Source organism: Myotis lucifugus, unplaced genomic scaffold (genome assembly GCF_000147115.1).
Source record: "Myotis lucifugus unplaced genomic scaffold, Myoluc2.0 scaffold_182, whole genome shotgun sequence".
Lineage (NCBI taxonomy): Eukaryota > Metazoa > Chordata > Mammalia > Chiroptera > Vespertilionidae > Myotis > Myotis lucifugus.
The window spans coordinates 2,301,105-2,318,210 of NW_005871230.1; the positions used below are offsets into that span (position 1 = coordinate 2,301,105).

Genomic DNA, 17,106 nt, shown 5'->3' on the forward strand with positions numbered 1-17,106 from the left:
GGCAGCAATATGAGGGAGCATAATCCCAAGGTGACCCCTAAAAAGAGGCAGGGAAAAAGACCACAAGTAAAAGTTTGTCCCCTAAGGTTTCTGCTCATTCCCTGAGGATTAACAATCTTGCCCAAATAAAACCATGTCCCTTGAATGTAATTATAAAGTCACATAGTCTTGGAAAGACTAAAAAGATACATGAAGAGATATCATACCCCACCGCTGCAGAAATCCACAATTCTATCGCCAGGTTTGGCCTGATTTGTCACCACATACACAAGGTTGTTTAACTGTTGCTGCTTCCTCAATGCTCGATCACTGGACATTTTACCTGGAAAGACAAGAGGTGAAGAAAATGAAATGTGTATTCTGTGGGGTTGAGAAGACACTAGTAGAATAGACTACTAGCATGCAGGAAGAGGGGTGAATAGATAAAAAAACTACAAATTCTGTATAACCCACTAGGAGAAACTAGAGAACTGGAACTCAGAAATGAACTCTATTTTTACTTCAGTCTTTTAAAATTTTTTTATATATTTTTCTCTCTTTATTGATTAAGGTATTACATATGTGTCATTATCCCCCCATTGTTCTCTCACATCCCCCACTCATGCCCTCACCCCCCTGGTGTCTGTGTCCATTAGTTAGGCTTATATGCATGCATACAAGTCCTTTGGTTGATCTCTCCTCCTTACCCCCACCCTCCCCTGCCTACCCTCTGAGGTTTGACGGTCTGATCGATGCCTCTCTGCCTCTGGATCTGTTTTTGTTCATCAGTTTATGTTCATTATATTCCATAAATGAGTGAGATCATGTGATATTTATCTTTCTCTGACTGGCTTACTTCGCTTAGCATAATGCTCTCCAATCACACCTGTCAGAATGGTTATCATCAAATGACAAGTGCTGGTGAGTATGCAGAGAAAAAGGAACCCTTGTGCTCTGCTGGTGGGAATGCAGACTGGTGCAGCTACTGTGGAGAACAGTATGGAGTTTCCTCAAAAAACTAAAAATGGAACTCCCATTTGACCCAGTGATCCCACTTCTAGAAATATATCCCAAGAAACTAGAAACACCAATCAGAAAGGATATATGCACCCCTATGTTCATAGCAGCACAATTTACAATAGCTAAGATTTGGAAACAGCATAAGTGCCCATCAGCAGATGAGTGGATTAAAAACCTGTGGTACATCTACACAATGGAATACTATGCTGCGGTAAAAAAGAAGGAATTCTTACTTTAGTCTTATCCAACTTTTCTTTCAATACATAGTGGCAGAAAATCTATGAAAAAAGTGTTTTAAAGAAAGAACACAGAGGAGGAAACAAGATGGCGGCATAGGTACACACTTGTACTTGCTGCCTCACACAACCACATCAAAACTACAACTAAAAGACAAAACAGATATTATCCAGAACCACAGGAAGGCTGGCTGAGTGGAACTTCTACAACTAGAAGGAAAGAGAAAAGTGCATTGAGATGGGTAGGAGGTACGGAAGTGCTAAGGTACAGAGCCATGCGCGGAAACGGGCTGGCAACTGGATACGCTGTTGTCTTTTTCAATTGGGAGGGAGATACAAGCTCCCGATTGCTCTGAACTCTAGTTCCAGACCCAGACTCATATGGGGAGAAACTGGACTGTCTGGCATCGGGACAGGAACATGAGGGTGGCTTTCTCGCAGAGGTGCTTGCAGCGATCATTGTTCCTGCACAGGGCACGGGACACAGAGACCCGGGGACTTCTCAGAGGCAGGGCGGACTGGCAGCCATTGCTGTTTGCACCACCCCGTCATTCCCTGAGACCCATCCCCACCCAATTTACAACCCCACCCAAGCTGAGAGCAGAGGCTTTTGCATATGAATGGCCTATTCTTTTGCAATCTAAAACCTAACAAACTGCTGCTGGGTCAAAGTGCGCCAAAGCTTCCAAAAGATGGACTAAGGCTTGACAGAAGCCTTCATTGCTTCACAGCTGGGCCTCATCGGAGCACTTCCAAACCCCAAACAAAGAGGAGGAATCTGAAGATCTCTCTGTAGCTCCTGCTGGGTGGCCTCAGGCAGTGGGTGACTTTGCACCTCCTTGGACATCCAAGAGCCCATCTACCCAGTGGTCAGTGTGAGAACATACCAGAATACAACTCTTCATATCCATAAGCGACACACTTAAGGGGCAGACTCAGTGAGCAGCAAAGCCCCACTGAAGCAAGTCCTGCCCCATAAGGGTGTCTACAGCACAGAAGTTCTCCCACTGTAGACACAGCTGGTCCTCACAGCCAATTGCCCTGGTGGTCAATTCCTCCCAGTGATACCAACAGCAATCAAGGCTTAATTACAACAAGACTGTGCACACAGCCCACAAAGGGGTGCATCAAGAGCATCCACCTCAGGTGACTGGGGAGGCTGAGCCTGGGCACTATAGGACACCTAGCACACAAAGCCACTCTATTAACATAGGGAAGCATAAAAAATGCGGAGACAAAGAAACAGGTCACAAATGGCAGAAATGGAGGAAAGCAAACTACTGGATATAGAGTTCAAAACCACGGTTATAAGGTTACTCAAGAATCTTCTAGAAACCTCCCAGAAATATAGTGAGACCCTCAAGGATATGAAAAAGGACCGATTAGAAATTAAGCATACACTGACTGAAATAAAGAATAATATACAGAGATCCAACAGCAGACTAGAGGACCCCAAGAATCAAGTCAAAGATTTGAAATATGAAGAAGCAAAAAACACCCAACTGGAAAAGCAAAAAGAAAAAAGAATCCAAAAATATGAAGGTAGTGTAAGGAGCCTCTGGGACAACTTCAAGCGTACCAACATCTGAATTATGGGGGTGCCAGAAGAAGAGAGAGAGCAAGATATTGTTAACCTATTTGAAAAAATAATGACAGAAAACTTTCCCTACCTGGTGAAAGAAATAGACTTACAAGTCCAGGAAGCGCAAAGAACCCCAAACAAGAGGAATCCAAAGAGGACCACACCAAGACACATCATAATTAAAATGCCAAGGGCAAAAGACAAAGAGAGAATCTTAAAAGCAGCAAGAAAAAAAAACAGTTAGTTACCTACAAGGGAGTACCCATACGACTGTCAGCTGATTTCTCAACAGAAACTATGCAGGCTAGAAGGGAGTGTCAAGAAATATTCAAAGTGATGAATAGCAAGAACCTACAACCAAGATTACTCTACCCAGCAAAGCTATCATTTAGAATTGAAGGTCAGATAAAGAGCTTCACAGATAAGAAAAAGCTAAAGGAGTTCATCACCACCAAACCAGTATTATATGAAATGCTGAAGGGTATTCTTTAAGAAGAGGAAGAAGAAGAAAAAGGTAAAGATAAAAATTATGAACAACAAAGTGACAACAAATATATATCTATCAACAAGTGAATCTAAAAATCAAGTGAATAAAAAAATCTGATGAACAGAATAAACTGGTGAATAGAATAGAATCAGGGGCAATAGAAAGGGAGTGGACTAACAATTCTCAGAGGGGGGAGCGGGTGTGGGGGGTGAGGTAAGAGACTGAAAAAAATCGTACACCTATGGACGAGGACAGTGGGGGGGCGGGTAAGGGTAGGGGGTGGGTTGGGAACCGGGTGGAGGGGAGCTATGAGAGGTAAAAAGAGGAACAATTGTAATAATCTGAACAATAAAGATTTATTAATAATAAAAAAAACTAATGTTAAAATTAAAAAAAAGGAAAGAACACAACATGTGAAACATTAAGTTCAGGTCATAAACAAAGTACATGCTTTCTGGATTAATAACCATAGAGGCCTATTGTAAAAATTACCTAATTTCAGCACATTCTTAAATCTCCTTGGAGAAAGTAGATCTATAATAAATAAAACCTTTTTTTTTTTTTTTTTTGTAACTGGCCCATCCTTAAACTTGATTCTTCTGATTAGGACTCTTTAAACATAGGTGTCGCATTGTCTGAAATATGTCAATGGTTATTATATTTAGAGAGAAACTGGATTTTCCCCTTTCTGCTTCGAAGTGTTTTCCTCATGAGTCAGACACAGAAATTTAATGCAATTAGAGATTAGAGATAGGGTATTTCCAAGTATGAAATGCCTTGGGCCTAGCAGCATGAAAACATCTGAACTTTCAAAAGCCATTAGTCAAGCCCATGAATATATCTTCAGAAGAATGAATGAAATTACTTGTTTTTACAAGCTTCAAATGTACTTTTTAAAAAAATAAAAGCAAGATTAAGAAAATATAAGAGCATATTTCAGTGATATAGATTAAAAACCCAGATAATCTTTTTTGCTTGATCAAATATTATTTATAGACACCAAGGTTTCCCTGCTCCATTTTCACAGAAAAATAGTATGTTTTTTTTCTTCTCTTTTCTGTTTTTCTTCTTATGTGACTAAAGTAAAAACATTTGAAAACTTTTATTTTAGGAAAAAATAGAAAGCATGGATAAAAAAGATCTATATAAGAAAAAAAGATTTATAAGCTCATAATTCAGAGGTGATATATATATATATATATATATATATATAATCTCCTATATAAAAAGGCCTAATATGCTAAGTGTCCGACCATCCATTTGACCATCCAATCAATCGCTATGATGTGCACTGACCACCAGGGGGTAGACGCTCCACCAACTGGTAGGTTAGCTTGCTGCTGGGGTCTGGCTGATTGGGACTGGGTGAGACAGGCCAGACACACCCTGGTGACCTCCCGTGGTCCCTCCATGGCCCCAATTGTGCACCAGTGGAATCCCTCAGTCTGGCCTGCATCCTCTCGCAATCTGGTACCCCTAGGGATATGTCCACAGGCCAGGCTGAGGGACCCCACTCGTGCACATATCGTGCACCAGGCCTCTAGTGTGTATATATATGTTCTTCTAGTCATGTCCATAAATCCATCATTTTCTAGACAGCACATAAAATATTACAAATCTTTCCACATCTGTGCATTTATCTTTCTACTATACTAGAGGCCCGGTGCACGAAATTCGTGCATGGGGAGGGGGTGGGTCCCTCAGCCCAACCTGCACCCTCTCCAATCCAGGAGCACTCAGGGTATGTCCTACTGACGGCTTAAGCCCGCTCCCCATGGTTCTCTGCTCTCTAAGGGGCCTGCTGTCTGCTCTCTGCGGGGCCTGCTTGCCTGCTCGCTGCCGGCAGAGCTGAAAGGACTGGAAGACTCCAGCGGGACTAAGGGGACTGGGCGCAGCCATCTTGTGGCTATGGGCGCCGCCATATTTGTGAGGGTGTGATGGTCAATTTGCATATTCCCACTTTATTAGATAGGATGTTTTAATAGTTGCATAGTATTTCATTCAGTATATATACCATTACTTATGTAACCAGTTTCCTATTGTAATGAGTTGTGCACATTCTTAATTATTTAGCATGGCCAGATTTCAAGCACAAAGTGCTTTTAAATCAAAAGTCTGGTGACTCTATTTGTGAAAACAATTTCATGTAGCTGTAAAAAGAAATATTTTCATTTTTCTCTAAAAATATAATTATAGCCTGGCTGTGGTGGCTCAGTGGTTGAACGTTGACCTATATACCAGGAAGTCACAGTTCGATTTGGGGTCAGGGCACATGCCCAGGTTGCAGGCTCAATCCCCAGAGAGGTGTGCAGGAGGCAGCCAATCAATGATTCTCTTTCATCAGTGATGTTTCCATCTCTCTCTCCCTCTCTTTTCTTCTTTGAAATCAATAAAAATATATTAAAAAATAAAAATATGTAATAATAAAAGCATAATATGCTAATTAGACTGCACATCCTTCTGGACAACCTTCTGGAATGAAGCTGGGGCTGCAAGGGAAGCCTGGGTCCTGGATGCCTGCGGGCGGCTGGGGGAAAGCCCGGGTCCCGGGTGCCAGAAGGAAGCCCATGCAGGCAGCTGAGGGAAGGAAGGCCTACTCTTGCACGAATTTCATGCATTGGGCCTCTAGTATAATTATAAAAAAATTTAAACACAGAATAAGTGAAAGGCTCTGTCAGCTTACCCTTTGTGGATAACCAGAAATTTTATGACAGTTTTCAAACACATAGCAAACTTGAAATAATCTTACAATGGACACCTCTATAAACTCCACCTTAATTCTGCCATTAGCAACTTACCATACTTGGTTTATTACACTTGTATTCATCTATCCATCTCTCTAATCTCTCTACCCATCCATTCATATCTCTAACTTATTTTTTAAAATAGTTTTATTGATTTTAGAGAGGAAGTGAAAGGGAGGGAGGGAGAGGGAGAGGGAGAGGGAGAGGGGGAGGGAGAGGGGGAGGGAGAGGGAGAGGGAGAGGGAGAGAGAGAGAGAGAGAGAGAGAGAGAGAAACATCAATGTGAGAGAGAACTATCAATCGGCTGCCTCCCACACGTGCCCAGACGGGATGGAGCCCGCAACCTGGGCATGTGCCCTGACTGGGAATCCAACTGGTGACTTTTTAGTGCACAGATGTGCTCAACTAACTGAGCCACACCAAACAGGTCCAACTTATTTTTTTTATGGCAGTGCAGTTTTTATTTGGAGGAGGAAGAATAAGAACAAATAAGGGGATGAGAAAGCAGGTGGTCAGAATGCAAAAATGGAAAATACTTTTGAGCCCTTGGGAGGGCTTGAGTCACAAATGCTACTATTAAATGGAGCCACTGTACAGCAAGGAATGAGCACAAGCATTTTAGTCTTTTTTGTGTTTGTAGATTTCTTAACAATTCTTTGTCAAAGGATTTTCATAATAGAAAGTCAAAGGGAATTATCTTTTGTTAAGAATGAGAAGAAAATTTATTTAGTGGAATATCTAATAGCAAGTTCTGTATCATATTTCTATTATTCATTTAGAATTACCTAACTTTCTTAGGTCTCTTCCAAGAGCAAATGTTGATGAAGATCTGTGTCTCTTGCTAAGATTGCATCTTCACATATAAGGGATCTGGGCTGAAATGAAGGTCGAAGGCAAAGTACTTTTCAGGGTTGTGTTTAAATAGAGAGACTATTAAGCTGCACATACTATTCACAGAGTAAGCTAAAAATTATGCTCAGATGCTTTATGGAAAACTCTAATAAAGCATTCCTCTTTCCCATTCCAGTTTTATAAATATTATGAAGCTCCTAGAACCATGAACAGGATCTCAAATACATTGAACGAGGTAAGAAAGTGGTATTTTAAGATAAGGCATTAATTAAAAAATCAAATTTGATTTATAGCCAATATTCTTGTGCCCAAGGTACCATATACAAGCATAAATTATAACCTATTTTTAGCTTGGCTAAAAATCATGATTCTTTACGTGTCACCAGGAAAAAAAAAAACACCCTCAAGAATCAAATGTTTTGATACAAGTGACTTCACTTGTTCCAGGATGTAATTCTCCCACATTGAAGTCTTCTTGTCTATTCACGTGCGGAGGAAACTGATGATTGAACAACTCTGCGCTGCCCAGAAAGAAAGTACAAAGGTAAAGAAGCCATTTTTATAAAAAAAAATATTTTTTTATTAATTTCAGAGAGAAAGAGAGAGGGAGAGAGATAGAAACATCAATGATAAGAGAGAATCATTGTGGCTGACTCCTGCATGCCCCTTACTGGGGATTGAGCCCACAATCCAAGCATGTGCTCTGAAGGGGAATTGGACCGCGACCTCCTGGTTCATAGGTTGATGCTCAACCACTGAGCAATGCCGGCTGGGTAAGAAGCCAGTTTTTAAGCCTAAGGAAGAGCCATATTAGAAAACTAGCATTTTTTTTTATCACTCAATAAGGCAAAACAAAATAAAAACCATGGATGGAAATTGCGCACATGTGCAACCAGGACACCTGCTCAGTCTAATAAATTATGCTCAAGATTAGGCTCTTAATTTTTTTGTTTCCTACTCTGAAACACCAAAGTACTTTGCTTGTTATAGCTTAGTAGGAAAAGGAAAAGTGTTGGGTGCTTTTATACACACTAGAGGCCCAGTGCACAAAAATTTGTGCACTCGGGGGGGTCCCTCAGCCTGGCCTATGCCCTCTTGCAGTCTGGGACCCCTCGGAGGATGTCCACCTGCTGGCTTAGGCCCGTTCCCTGGGGGATCGGGCCTAAGCTGGCAGTCAGACATCTCTCTGGCAGCCCGGCAGCCCTCGGGGGATGTCCACTTACCAGCAGGGAGCAGACATAAGCTGCAGTCGGACATCCTTAGTGCAGCTGAGGAGGTGGGAGAGGCTCCTGCCACCACCGCTGTGCTGGCAGCCATCAGCCTGGCTTGAGGCTGAGCAGAGCTCCCCCTGTGGGAGCGCACTGACCACCAGGGGACAGCTCCTGGATTGAGCATCTGCCCCCTGGTGGTCAGTGTGTGTCATAGTGACCAGTCATTCCCAGTCGTTCTGCTGTTAGGGTCAATTTGCATATTACCCTTTTATTATATGGGATAGAGCCCTGGTGCACAGGTGGGGGCCGGCTGGTTTGCCTTGAAGGGTGTCCTGGATCAGGGTGGGGGTCCCGCTTGGGTTCCTGGCCAGCCTGGGTGAGGGTCTGATGGGTGTTTACAGGCTGGTCACACCCCCTTCATGGTAGGGGTCTCCACTGGGGTGCCTGGCCAGCCTGGGTGAGGGGCTGATGACTGTTAGCAGACTGGTCAAGCCCCCCTCCCCAGTGGGGACCCTCACCCCATGGAGGTTTGGCCAGCCTGGGTGAAGGGCTGATGGCTGTTTTCAGGCTAGCCACACCCCCTTTAGGGTGGGGGGTCCCCACTGGGGTGCCTGGCCAGTCTGGGTGAGGGGCTGAGGGCCGTTTTCAGGCTGGCCAAGCCCCTCCAGTGATGGACGCTCCCAGCCTCTCCTTTTATTGTTGTTATTATTTTTTTTTAATTCTGGGATTTATTTACCTTCTATAATTGAAACTTTGTAGCCTTTAGGGGAGCTCAGAGCCAGCCAGGGCGGGCAGGAGGGAAGCTTGGCTTCCTCCATCACCAGGGGCAACCCATACCTACTACTCGCTCCAGCTCCATGGCCATGGCCGGCTGAAAGCAGGTATCTGGGGTTTATCTTCTATAATTGAAACTTTGTTGCTTTGAGTGGAGCTCAGAGCCGCCGCGGAAGGCGGGAAGCTTGGCTTCCTCCATCATTGGGGCAACCAAGCCTCCTGCCTGCTCCAGCTCCGTGGCTGCCAGCTGCCATCTTGGTTGGGTTAATTTGCATATAGTCGCTCTGATTGGCTGGTGGGCATGGCTTAAGGTGTAGCGAAGGTACAGTCAATTTGCATGTTTGTCTTTTATTAGCGTAGATTAGACTTATATACTAAAGGTTCCCCTCTGCTTTAAGAAAGAACTTTTGACTTCTTGGCATAAAAGCCAGGCCTCTAATGCTCTGGACCCTGTCAGTTTGCCAGCCTGCCAGTTTTCTGCTATATATATATATATGTATATATTCTTTCCTTTCTGAATAACGGATAAAGACAAACACTGTATTATCTCACTTACATGGGTTGTTGCCAGAGATAGGAGGAAAGGGGTGGAGGAGAAATGGGTGAAGAGAGTCAAAGGGCCGAAACCGGTTTGGCTCAGTGGATAGAGCGTCGACTTGCAGACTGAAAGGTCCCAGGTTCGATTCTGGTCAAGGGCATGTACCTGGGTTGCGGGCATATCCCCAGTTGGGGGTGTGCAGGAGGCAGCTGATCGATGTTTCTCTCTCATCGATGTTTCTAACTCTCTGTCCCTCTCCCTTCCTCTCTGTAAAAAAATCAATAAAATATATTTAAAAAAAAAAAGAGTCAAAGGTATAAACTTTCAGTTATAAAATCTGTAAGTCATGGGTATGTAATAATATTGTATTGTATACATGAAAGTTGCTAAGAAAGTAGATTTTCTGTGACTGGATATGGTGACAGATGTTAACTAGACTTACTGTGATAATCATTTAAAAATATATACAGATAGTCAATCATTATATGGTACAATTGAAACTAATATAATGTATGTCAATCATATCTCAATAAAAATAAGAACATATAAAGTAATATCTAGGCACAATTAATTATAACATACCAAAAATAAAACCATTAGCTAAAATTGCTTCTGTCTCCCTGAAATAGATACAGATAATATTTCCTGGAACTACAAAAACTTGGGTCCAATTAAATGGAAAATGTATTAGGAGGTTGACAGGGACATAACATGAGTTTATTGAAAGTTTAATGAATTTTCTCTGCAATTATGACAAACTGAATTTCAGGGCGGTATCCTAACTTGTGCAGGTACTCAGTATGAAATAAGGTAGATATCAATTCTATGCCAGTATTTGTTGAAGTAGTTAAAAAAAAAAGTCAACTATGAAATAGTGTTCTGATAATTTTGTGAGGAAATACAAAAGCAGCCATTTTAAAGCTATATCAAAAGCTAGAAAGGCAGTAACAAAATCCCTAAAGAAATTTATGAGAAGATGCAAGAAACTAAGCAGCAATGTAAAGTTTACAATTTAGGCTAGGGCAACTTTGTTTTAAACTTTAGAGATGAGTTGTTGGAAATACTAAAAATTTATAATAGTTCTTTCGATTTACCATTTTAAAGCTAGTTGCAGGCTAGCATCATTTATCCCCTTAGCCATACTGATGTCACAGTGACAATATTCTTACAATAGTGGATACTAAACATCTGATATTATTTCCCCTCTTCCTCCCTCCCCAGTCCATTCACACAGTGCTGTCTATGAAATCAAAAGCAGAGTAATAGCGTGATGGTATTTTTACCCTGATAGTTTTGTTATGTATATTGAGCATTCAATATTTTCTAAAGATTTTAAAATTAATTTTTAGAGAGAGGAAGGGAGGGGAAGAGGGAGAGGGAGAGGGAGAGGGAGAGGGAGAGCGATCTGCTGCCTCCCGCACACCCTCTGATCAAGCTCTCTAACTGGGCATGTGCCCTGACCAGGAATCCAACTGGCAACCTTTCAGTGCAGCCCAATCAACTAGGCCACACCAGCCAGGACCATTCAATAATTTTTAACTGGAAATTCAAAATGTTAAAAAGGCCAATTGATTCCTCTGTAAATTGAGGAATAATGACTTCACAAATATCTTTCTCAATCAATTATTAAACCAATAAACTTGACTTACACAGAACTGTTCTAGACAATGTTAGGGACACAAAGATGTATATTCCTTAGTTTCCTTGCTTTTTTGAGCTTAGAAAATATGTCTTTTTAACCACACTGTACAATCCTATCTAATAAAAGACAAAAAGGGTAATTAACCATACCTCCGCTACGCTTCCCACTGGCTAATCAGGGCGATATGAAAAATAACTGCCAACAAAGATGGCGGCTGGCAGCCACGCAGCTGAAGTGAGCAGGAAGCTTGCTTGCTCCAGTGATGGAGGAAGCCAAGGTTCCCGCCTGCCACGGCCCGGCTCTGAGCCCGAAAGCAACAATGTTTCAATTATAGAAGCTAAACCAGCCGTGGGCAAACTACAGCCTGCGGGCTGGATCCGGCCCGTTTGAAATGAATAAAACTAAAAAAAAAAAAGACCATACCCTTTTATGTAATGATGTTTACTTTGAATTTATATTACTTCACACAAACACTCCATCCATGCTTTTGTTCCGGCCCTCCGGTCCAGTTTAAGAACCCATTGTGGCCCTCGAGTCAAAAAGTTTGCCCACCCCTGAGCTAAACAAACCCCAGATACCAGCTTTCAGCCGGCTGCAACCTCAGAGCTGGGAGGGCCAGTGACGGCAACAATGTTTCAATTATAGAAGGTAAATAAATCCAAGAATAATAAAAAAAGAAAAAAAGGAGAGGGAACTTCAGTCGCTGGCCAGCCTGAAAACGGGCCTCAGTCCCTCACCCAGACTGGCCAGGCACTCCAGTGGGGACCCCCACCCTAAAGGGGGTGTGGCCAGCCTGAAAACAGCCATCAGCCCCTCACCCAGGCTGGCCAGGAACCCAAGCGGGACCCCCACCCTGATCCAGGACACCCTTCAAGGCAAACCAGTCGGCCCCCACCCATGCAACAGGCCTCTATCCTATATAGTAAAAGGGTAATATGCAAACTGACCCTAACAGCAGAAAGACTGGGATTGACTGGTCACTATGACACACGCTTGACCACCAGGGGGCAGACGCTCAATGCAGGAGCTGCTCTCTGGTGGTCAGTGCGCTCCCACATGAGGGAGCTCTGCTCAGCCACAAGCCAGGCTGATGGGTGCCAGTATAGCAGTGGTGGTGGGAGCCTCCCCTGCCTCCTCAGCAGCGCTAAGGATGTCTGACTGCAGCTTAGGTCTGCTCCCCGCTGGCAAGTGGACATCCCCCGAGGGCTGCCGGGCTGCCAGAGGGATGTCTGATTGCCATCTTAGGCCCAATCCCCTGGGGAGCAGGCCTAAGCCAGCAGGTGGTCATCCCCCGTGGGGTCCCAGACTGCAAGAGGGCACAAACCGGGCTGAGGGATTCCCCGCCCCCCCCCAAGTGCACAGATTTTTGTGCACTGGGCCTCTAGTGTATTTATAATGAAACTAGTGTCTCAGTGCACAGATTCATGCACATTGAAAGAAAATTAATTAGAAAAAACATTTTAGTATCACTATTTGCCCTTTCTCTATAATAGAAGTGTCAACCAAATTCATGATGGACAATGACAATTCGAAACACACATGTGCAATTGGTGAGATCTTTATAAGTATCACACATGCGTGACTCAAGTTAGCCTTTTATAAATATAGAATAAATTTGCTTAATTAGACTTGCTTTCTGATTTAGCTAAACTTTTTCCAGCCAAGAGAAGCACCCCAACTTCTCAGGTAACTGTCAGCAACACAGCAGTAAATATCAACATGAAGCGGATTATCTACACTAATAAAAGAGAAGCATGGTAATTAGCGTACGACCGCTACCCTTCCCATTGGCTAATCAGTATATCCTTATGCAAATTAACTGTCAGCCAAGATGGCGGCCGGCAGCCATGCACTGAAGCGAGCAGGGAGGCTTGCTTGCTCCAGTGACGGTGGACTCCAACGTTCCTCGCCTGCCGCTGCCAGCCTCTCAGCTGCAACTCTAAGCAACTATGTTGCAAATATAAAAGCTAAACAAAACCCCAGGAACTGGCTTTCAGTCAGCCGGGCTTCAGCCAGCCTGACCGCAACATTGTATCAATGTTTTCAGCAGCGAGGCCTCAGAGCTAAAGCTGGCCCAGAATAAAAAAAAAAAGAAAGAAAGAAAAAAAGGAGCGGTTGGGAGCTTCAGTCACCCGCCAGCCAGAAAACAGCCCTCAGCCCCTCAGCCAGCCTGGCCAGGCACCCCAGTGGGGACCCCCACCCTGATCCAGGACACCCTTCAGGGCAAACCAGCCAGCCCCCACCCGCACACCAGGCCTCTATTCTATATAGTAAAAGGGTAATATGCCTCCCAACACCGGGATCAGCGGAGCAGTGAGGCCTCCCGGCACCGGGATCAGAGTGACAGGGGGCAGCGCCCAAACCCCCTGATCGCCCTGCGGCTCTGTGAGTGACAGGGGAAGGCACCCCAACCCCCTGATTAACCCTGCTCTGTGCCTGATGGGGGGAGCTCCCCAATCCCCTGATCGCCCTGCGGCTCTGTGTGTGACAGGGTGCGGCGCCCCAAGCCCCCCCCGCCACGGGCCCTGCTCTGTGTGTGACAGGGTGCAGCGCCCCAACCCCCTGATCGGCCCTGCTCTGTGGGTGATAGAGGGCGGTGCCCCAACCCTCCCCCCCCCGCCACAGGCCCTGCTGTGTGTGTGACGGGGTAGAGCCATAACCTCCCCATCGGCCCTGCCCTGAGTGTGACAGTGGCAGTGCCCCAATCCCCTGATCGGCCCTGCTCTGTGGGTGATAGAGGTTGGCACCCCAAGCCCCCTCCACGGGCCTTGCTCTGTGTGTGACGGGGGAGAGCCATCACCTCCCCATTGGCCCTGCCCTGAGTGTGACAGGGTGCAGCGCCCCAACCTCCTGATCCGCCCTGCTCTGTGTGTGACAGGGGGCAGTGCCCCAACTCCCCTATCGGCCCTACTCTGTGAGTGACGGGGGAGCTCCTCAACCCCCTGATGGCCCTGCTCTGTGCATGACAGGGGGGAGCTCCCCAACCCCCTGATCGACCCTGCTCTGTGTGTGACAGGGGGTGGTGCCGCAACCTCCCCATCGACCCTGCCTTGAGTTTGACAGGGGGCGGTGCCCCAACCCCCCAATCGGCCCTACCCTGAGCGTGGCTGAGGGTGGCATCGCAATCTCCCGATCCGCCCTGCTCTGTGCATGACAGGGGGCAGTGCCCCAACTCCCCAATCGGCCCTGCTCTGAGCCTGACCAGGGGCTGCACCTAGGGATTGGGCGTGCCCTCTGCCACCCGGGAGCAGGCCTAAGCCATCAGATCGTTATCTCCTGAGGGGTCCCAGACTGCGAAAGGGCACAGGCCGGGCTGGGGGGGGACCCACATTCTCTCCCCCCACCACCCCCCCCGCGTGCACAAATTTTTGTGCACCGGGCCTCTAGTCCTATATAATAAAAGGCTAATATGCAAATCGGCAGGACAGGTCGCTATGACGCACATTGACCACCAGGGGGTATATGCTCAATGCAGGAGCTTCTCCCTGGTGGTCAGTGTGATCCCACAGGTGGAATGCCATTCAGCCAGAAGCCAGAAGCTGGGCTCATGGCTGGCGAGCTCAGTGGCAGTGGCAGGAGCCAAGGAGTGAGGAGTGAGGGGTTCTGGACTGTGAGAGGGCGCAGGCCACGCAGAGGGATGCCCCCCCTCAGTGCATGAAATTTCATGCACTGGGCCTCTAGTTATTATAGATTATGCAGAAAGAACAAAGGGTAAAATATTTAACTGCAGCAGTGTTTGACTATATTCTGCGCAGTGAGAAAATCTGAAGTCATTTTCAAGTTCCACCATTTCTTACTTCTTTTCAGTTGGGTCAAAGTTCTAAACTTTCTAAATCTCCGTTTTCCAGCTAATGAAAAGAAAATAGGATTCTACCAAGTCTCTTACCTACCTACTTCAGGACTTTTGTGAGGAACAAATGAGATGAGGCACGGGAAAATGCTTCACAGACATTTGGTTAAAGTGTAAAATGTTTGCACCTAGCTATAAAGCAAGTCGGGTTCCTGGACTGAAGAAACTGCAAGGAAGGAGTTGCTAGGGAGAGGAAGCCGGGCATTGCTACGTGACATCATTACCTGGTGCCCACAGTGCTGGGCTAGGCTGTGGGCCGCATTTTGTACCATGGGGTCTTGGCAGCGTTAGCTGTGATTTGGTGAGGTGTTGCTCCGGGGTGGTGGTGGGCCTGTGTCCCATTTAGGAAAAGCCAATAGTGCCGTTTATTTGTTTATTTTTAAACTAGAGGCCCAAATTCATGCGAGGGTACAGTCCCTAGGCCTGGCCTGCAATCAGGGACATATTCCCTGGCTGCCCGCAACCGGCCATAACCCCCGCCACCACCCACCCACAGTTCCCTGTTCAGCATCGGGTGATTGAAGCCTGACGGCTGGGGAAGGGACTGAGAGGTCAGCCATTCCTGCCCGCTCGCGGGCCCCGCCCCTGCAGCGGGTTGCCCTATGTGTGTGGGGCTACTTGCGGGGCGGGAGCTTTGGCCTGGTGCTGCCTGCATCCCCTGCCACCCACCCCCGGTTCCTCATTTGCTATTGGGTGATCGGAGCCTGCTGCCTGGGGAGAAGAACCAAGAGGTTGGCCATTCTGCCCGCTCCCTGGCCCTGCCCCCACCGCCACCTACCCCAGGTCCCTGTTTTCCGTTGGGTGAGCGGAGCCTGCAGCCGGGGAAAGGGACCAAGAGGTGGTTAGTGAGCCTCATAGTGACTGGTCGAGCGGTCATTCTGGTCATTCCACTGTTAGGGTCAATTTGCATATTACCCTTTTATTATATAGGATGGCCAGTGTGCATCATGGCAGCTCCTGCGTTGAGCATCTGCCCCCTGGTGGTCTGTGCGCATCATAGCTACTGGTCGGATGGACATTTAGCCTTTTATATACATAGATTTTAACAACCATAACTTATAAAAATCCATATATTTTTATCAAAGCTTTTAAAATGATTGATAATACCTCCTATTTACATGATGCTCTGAAATTTATGAAGTGCTTGCACATTTGATATATCGTCTAACCTCAGAACTCTGTCAGGTTGCCACAGTGGATGACATTGTCCTTATTCTACAAATGAGGACACTGAATAGTAAAGAAGTTTGCTCAAACAGCACTTGCTAGGAGACACACGCAGCCAGTGGCGAAGGTGGGACTCCAACCAAGGAATTCTAACTTTAGGTTCAGTCTTCTTTCCAACATGATCTGCTAATTCTTAAACAGATGACTGATTCATTGTGATTTCACAGTTTCAGTGCTGGTGACTTTTTTATATGTGAGAGTTCAAGGACATGAGATGGTTTCTAGAGAAGAAGTAAGGGATTTCCCTAGTAATTACATCTTGGGGGAAAAAATTAATCCTTCAGAGTCAGTCATAAAATGCATTTTACTTCAGTCTTCCCTCTAAATAAAATTTCCAAGAGCAGGCCTGCAAGTAAAGAGGATCAATTTAAATTTTGACCTTCAACATTTGGAATATATCACTAAGGCATTATTTGGGGGTCTCGTAGGTCACTCTGTTTAATGAAATGACCTTTGAGTGTCACCTTTCCAGAAAGAGACCATTTCCTCACCTTGGGACTATAAGCAACCTTTTTTATTTTATAGAAAAGTGACTTGGAGAGGGCAAGCAATCAATTTGTTGCAAAATCAGATTATGCAGGAGGAAAGAAATGAAAGATTGGGAAGATCTTGCATGTTACAATACTGCAAATGCCGACTACAGATATCATGTACCGTCACCCCTTATATCTATTTTTAGAGCATCTTTTAAAAAGCTGGAAACTAAAAATATTTAGGCAAATGGGGGACGAAAGTTGAGGAAAGTATAGTCACAGTATTTGCCAGATCAAAACCTCTGCTTTGTTTATAGAAGAGATTAGCTACATTGGATAGTGGGAATTTTAGAACCTCCCTATTCTTGTTATTTTTTCCCTTCCAAGATGAATTAAACATTCTGACTTCAGAATACCAGATCCCAGAGTTAATTGAATACATATATTTTCATTTTATTCAAATACTATTTACGCCACACAAGTAAACATTA

The 17,106-nt window shown here is 45.2% G+C and overlaps 1 protein-coding gene across 1 annotated transcript in view; it reads right to left on the minus strand.

The window, feature by feature from the left end:
* The window catches only part of GSTCD (glutathione S-transferase C-terminal domain containing), a 138,652-nt gene that overhangs the window by 32,492 nt on the left and 89,054 nt on the right, over positions 1 to 17,106 (minus strand). The window contains 2 exon segments of the mRNA XM_006096597.3: positions 7 to 37; positions 190 to 322. Of these exon segments, the coding sequence (XP_006096659.1) occupies positions 7 to 37; positions 190 to 322 (164 nt within the window).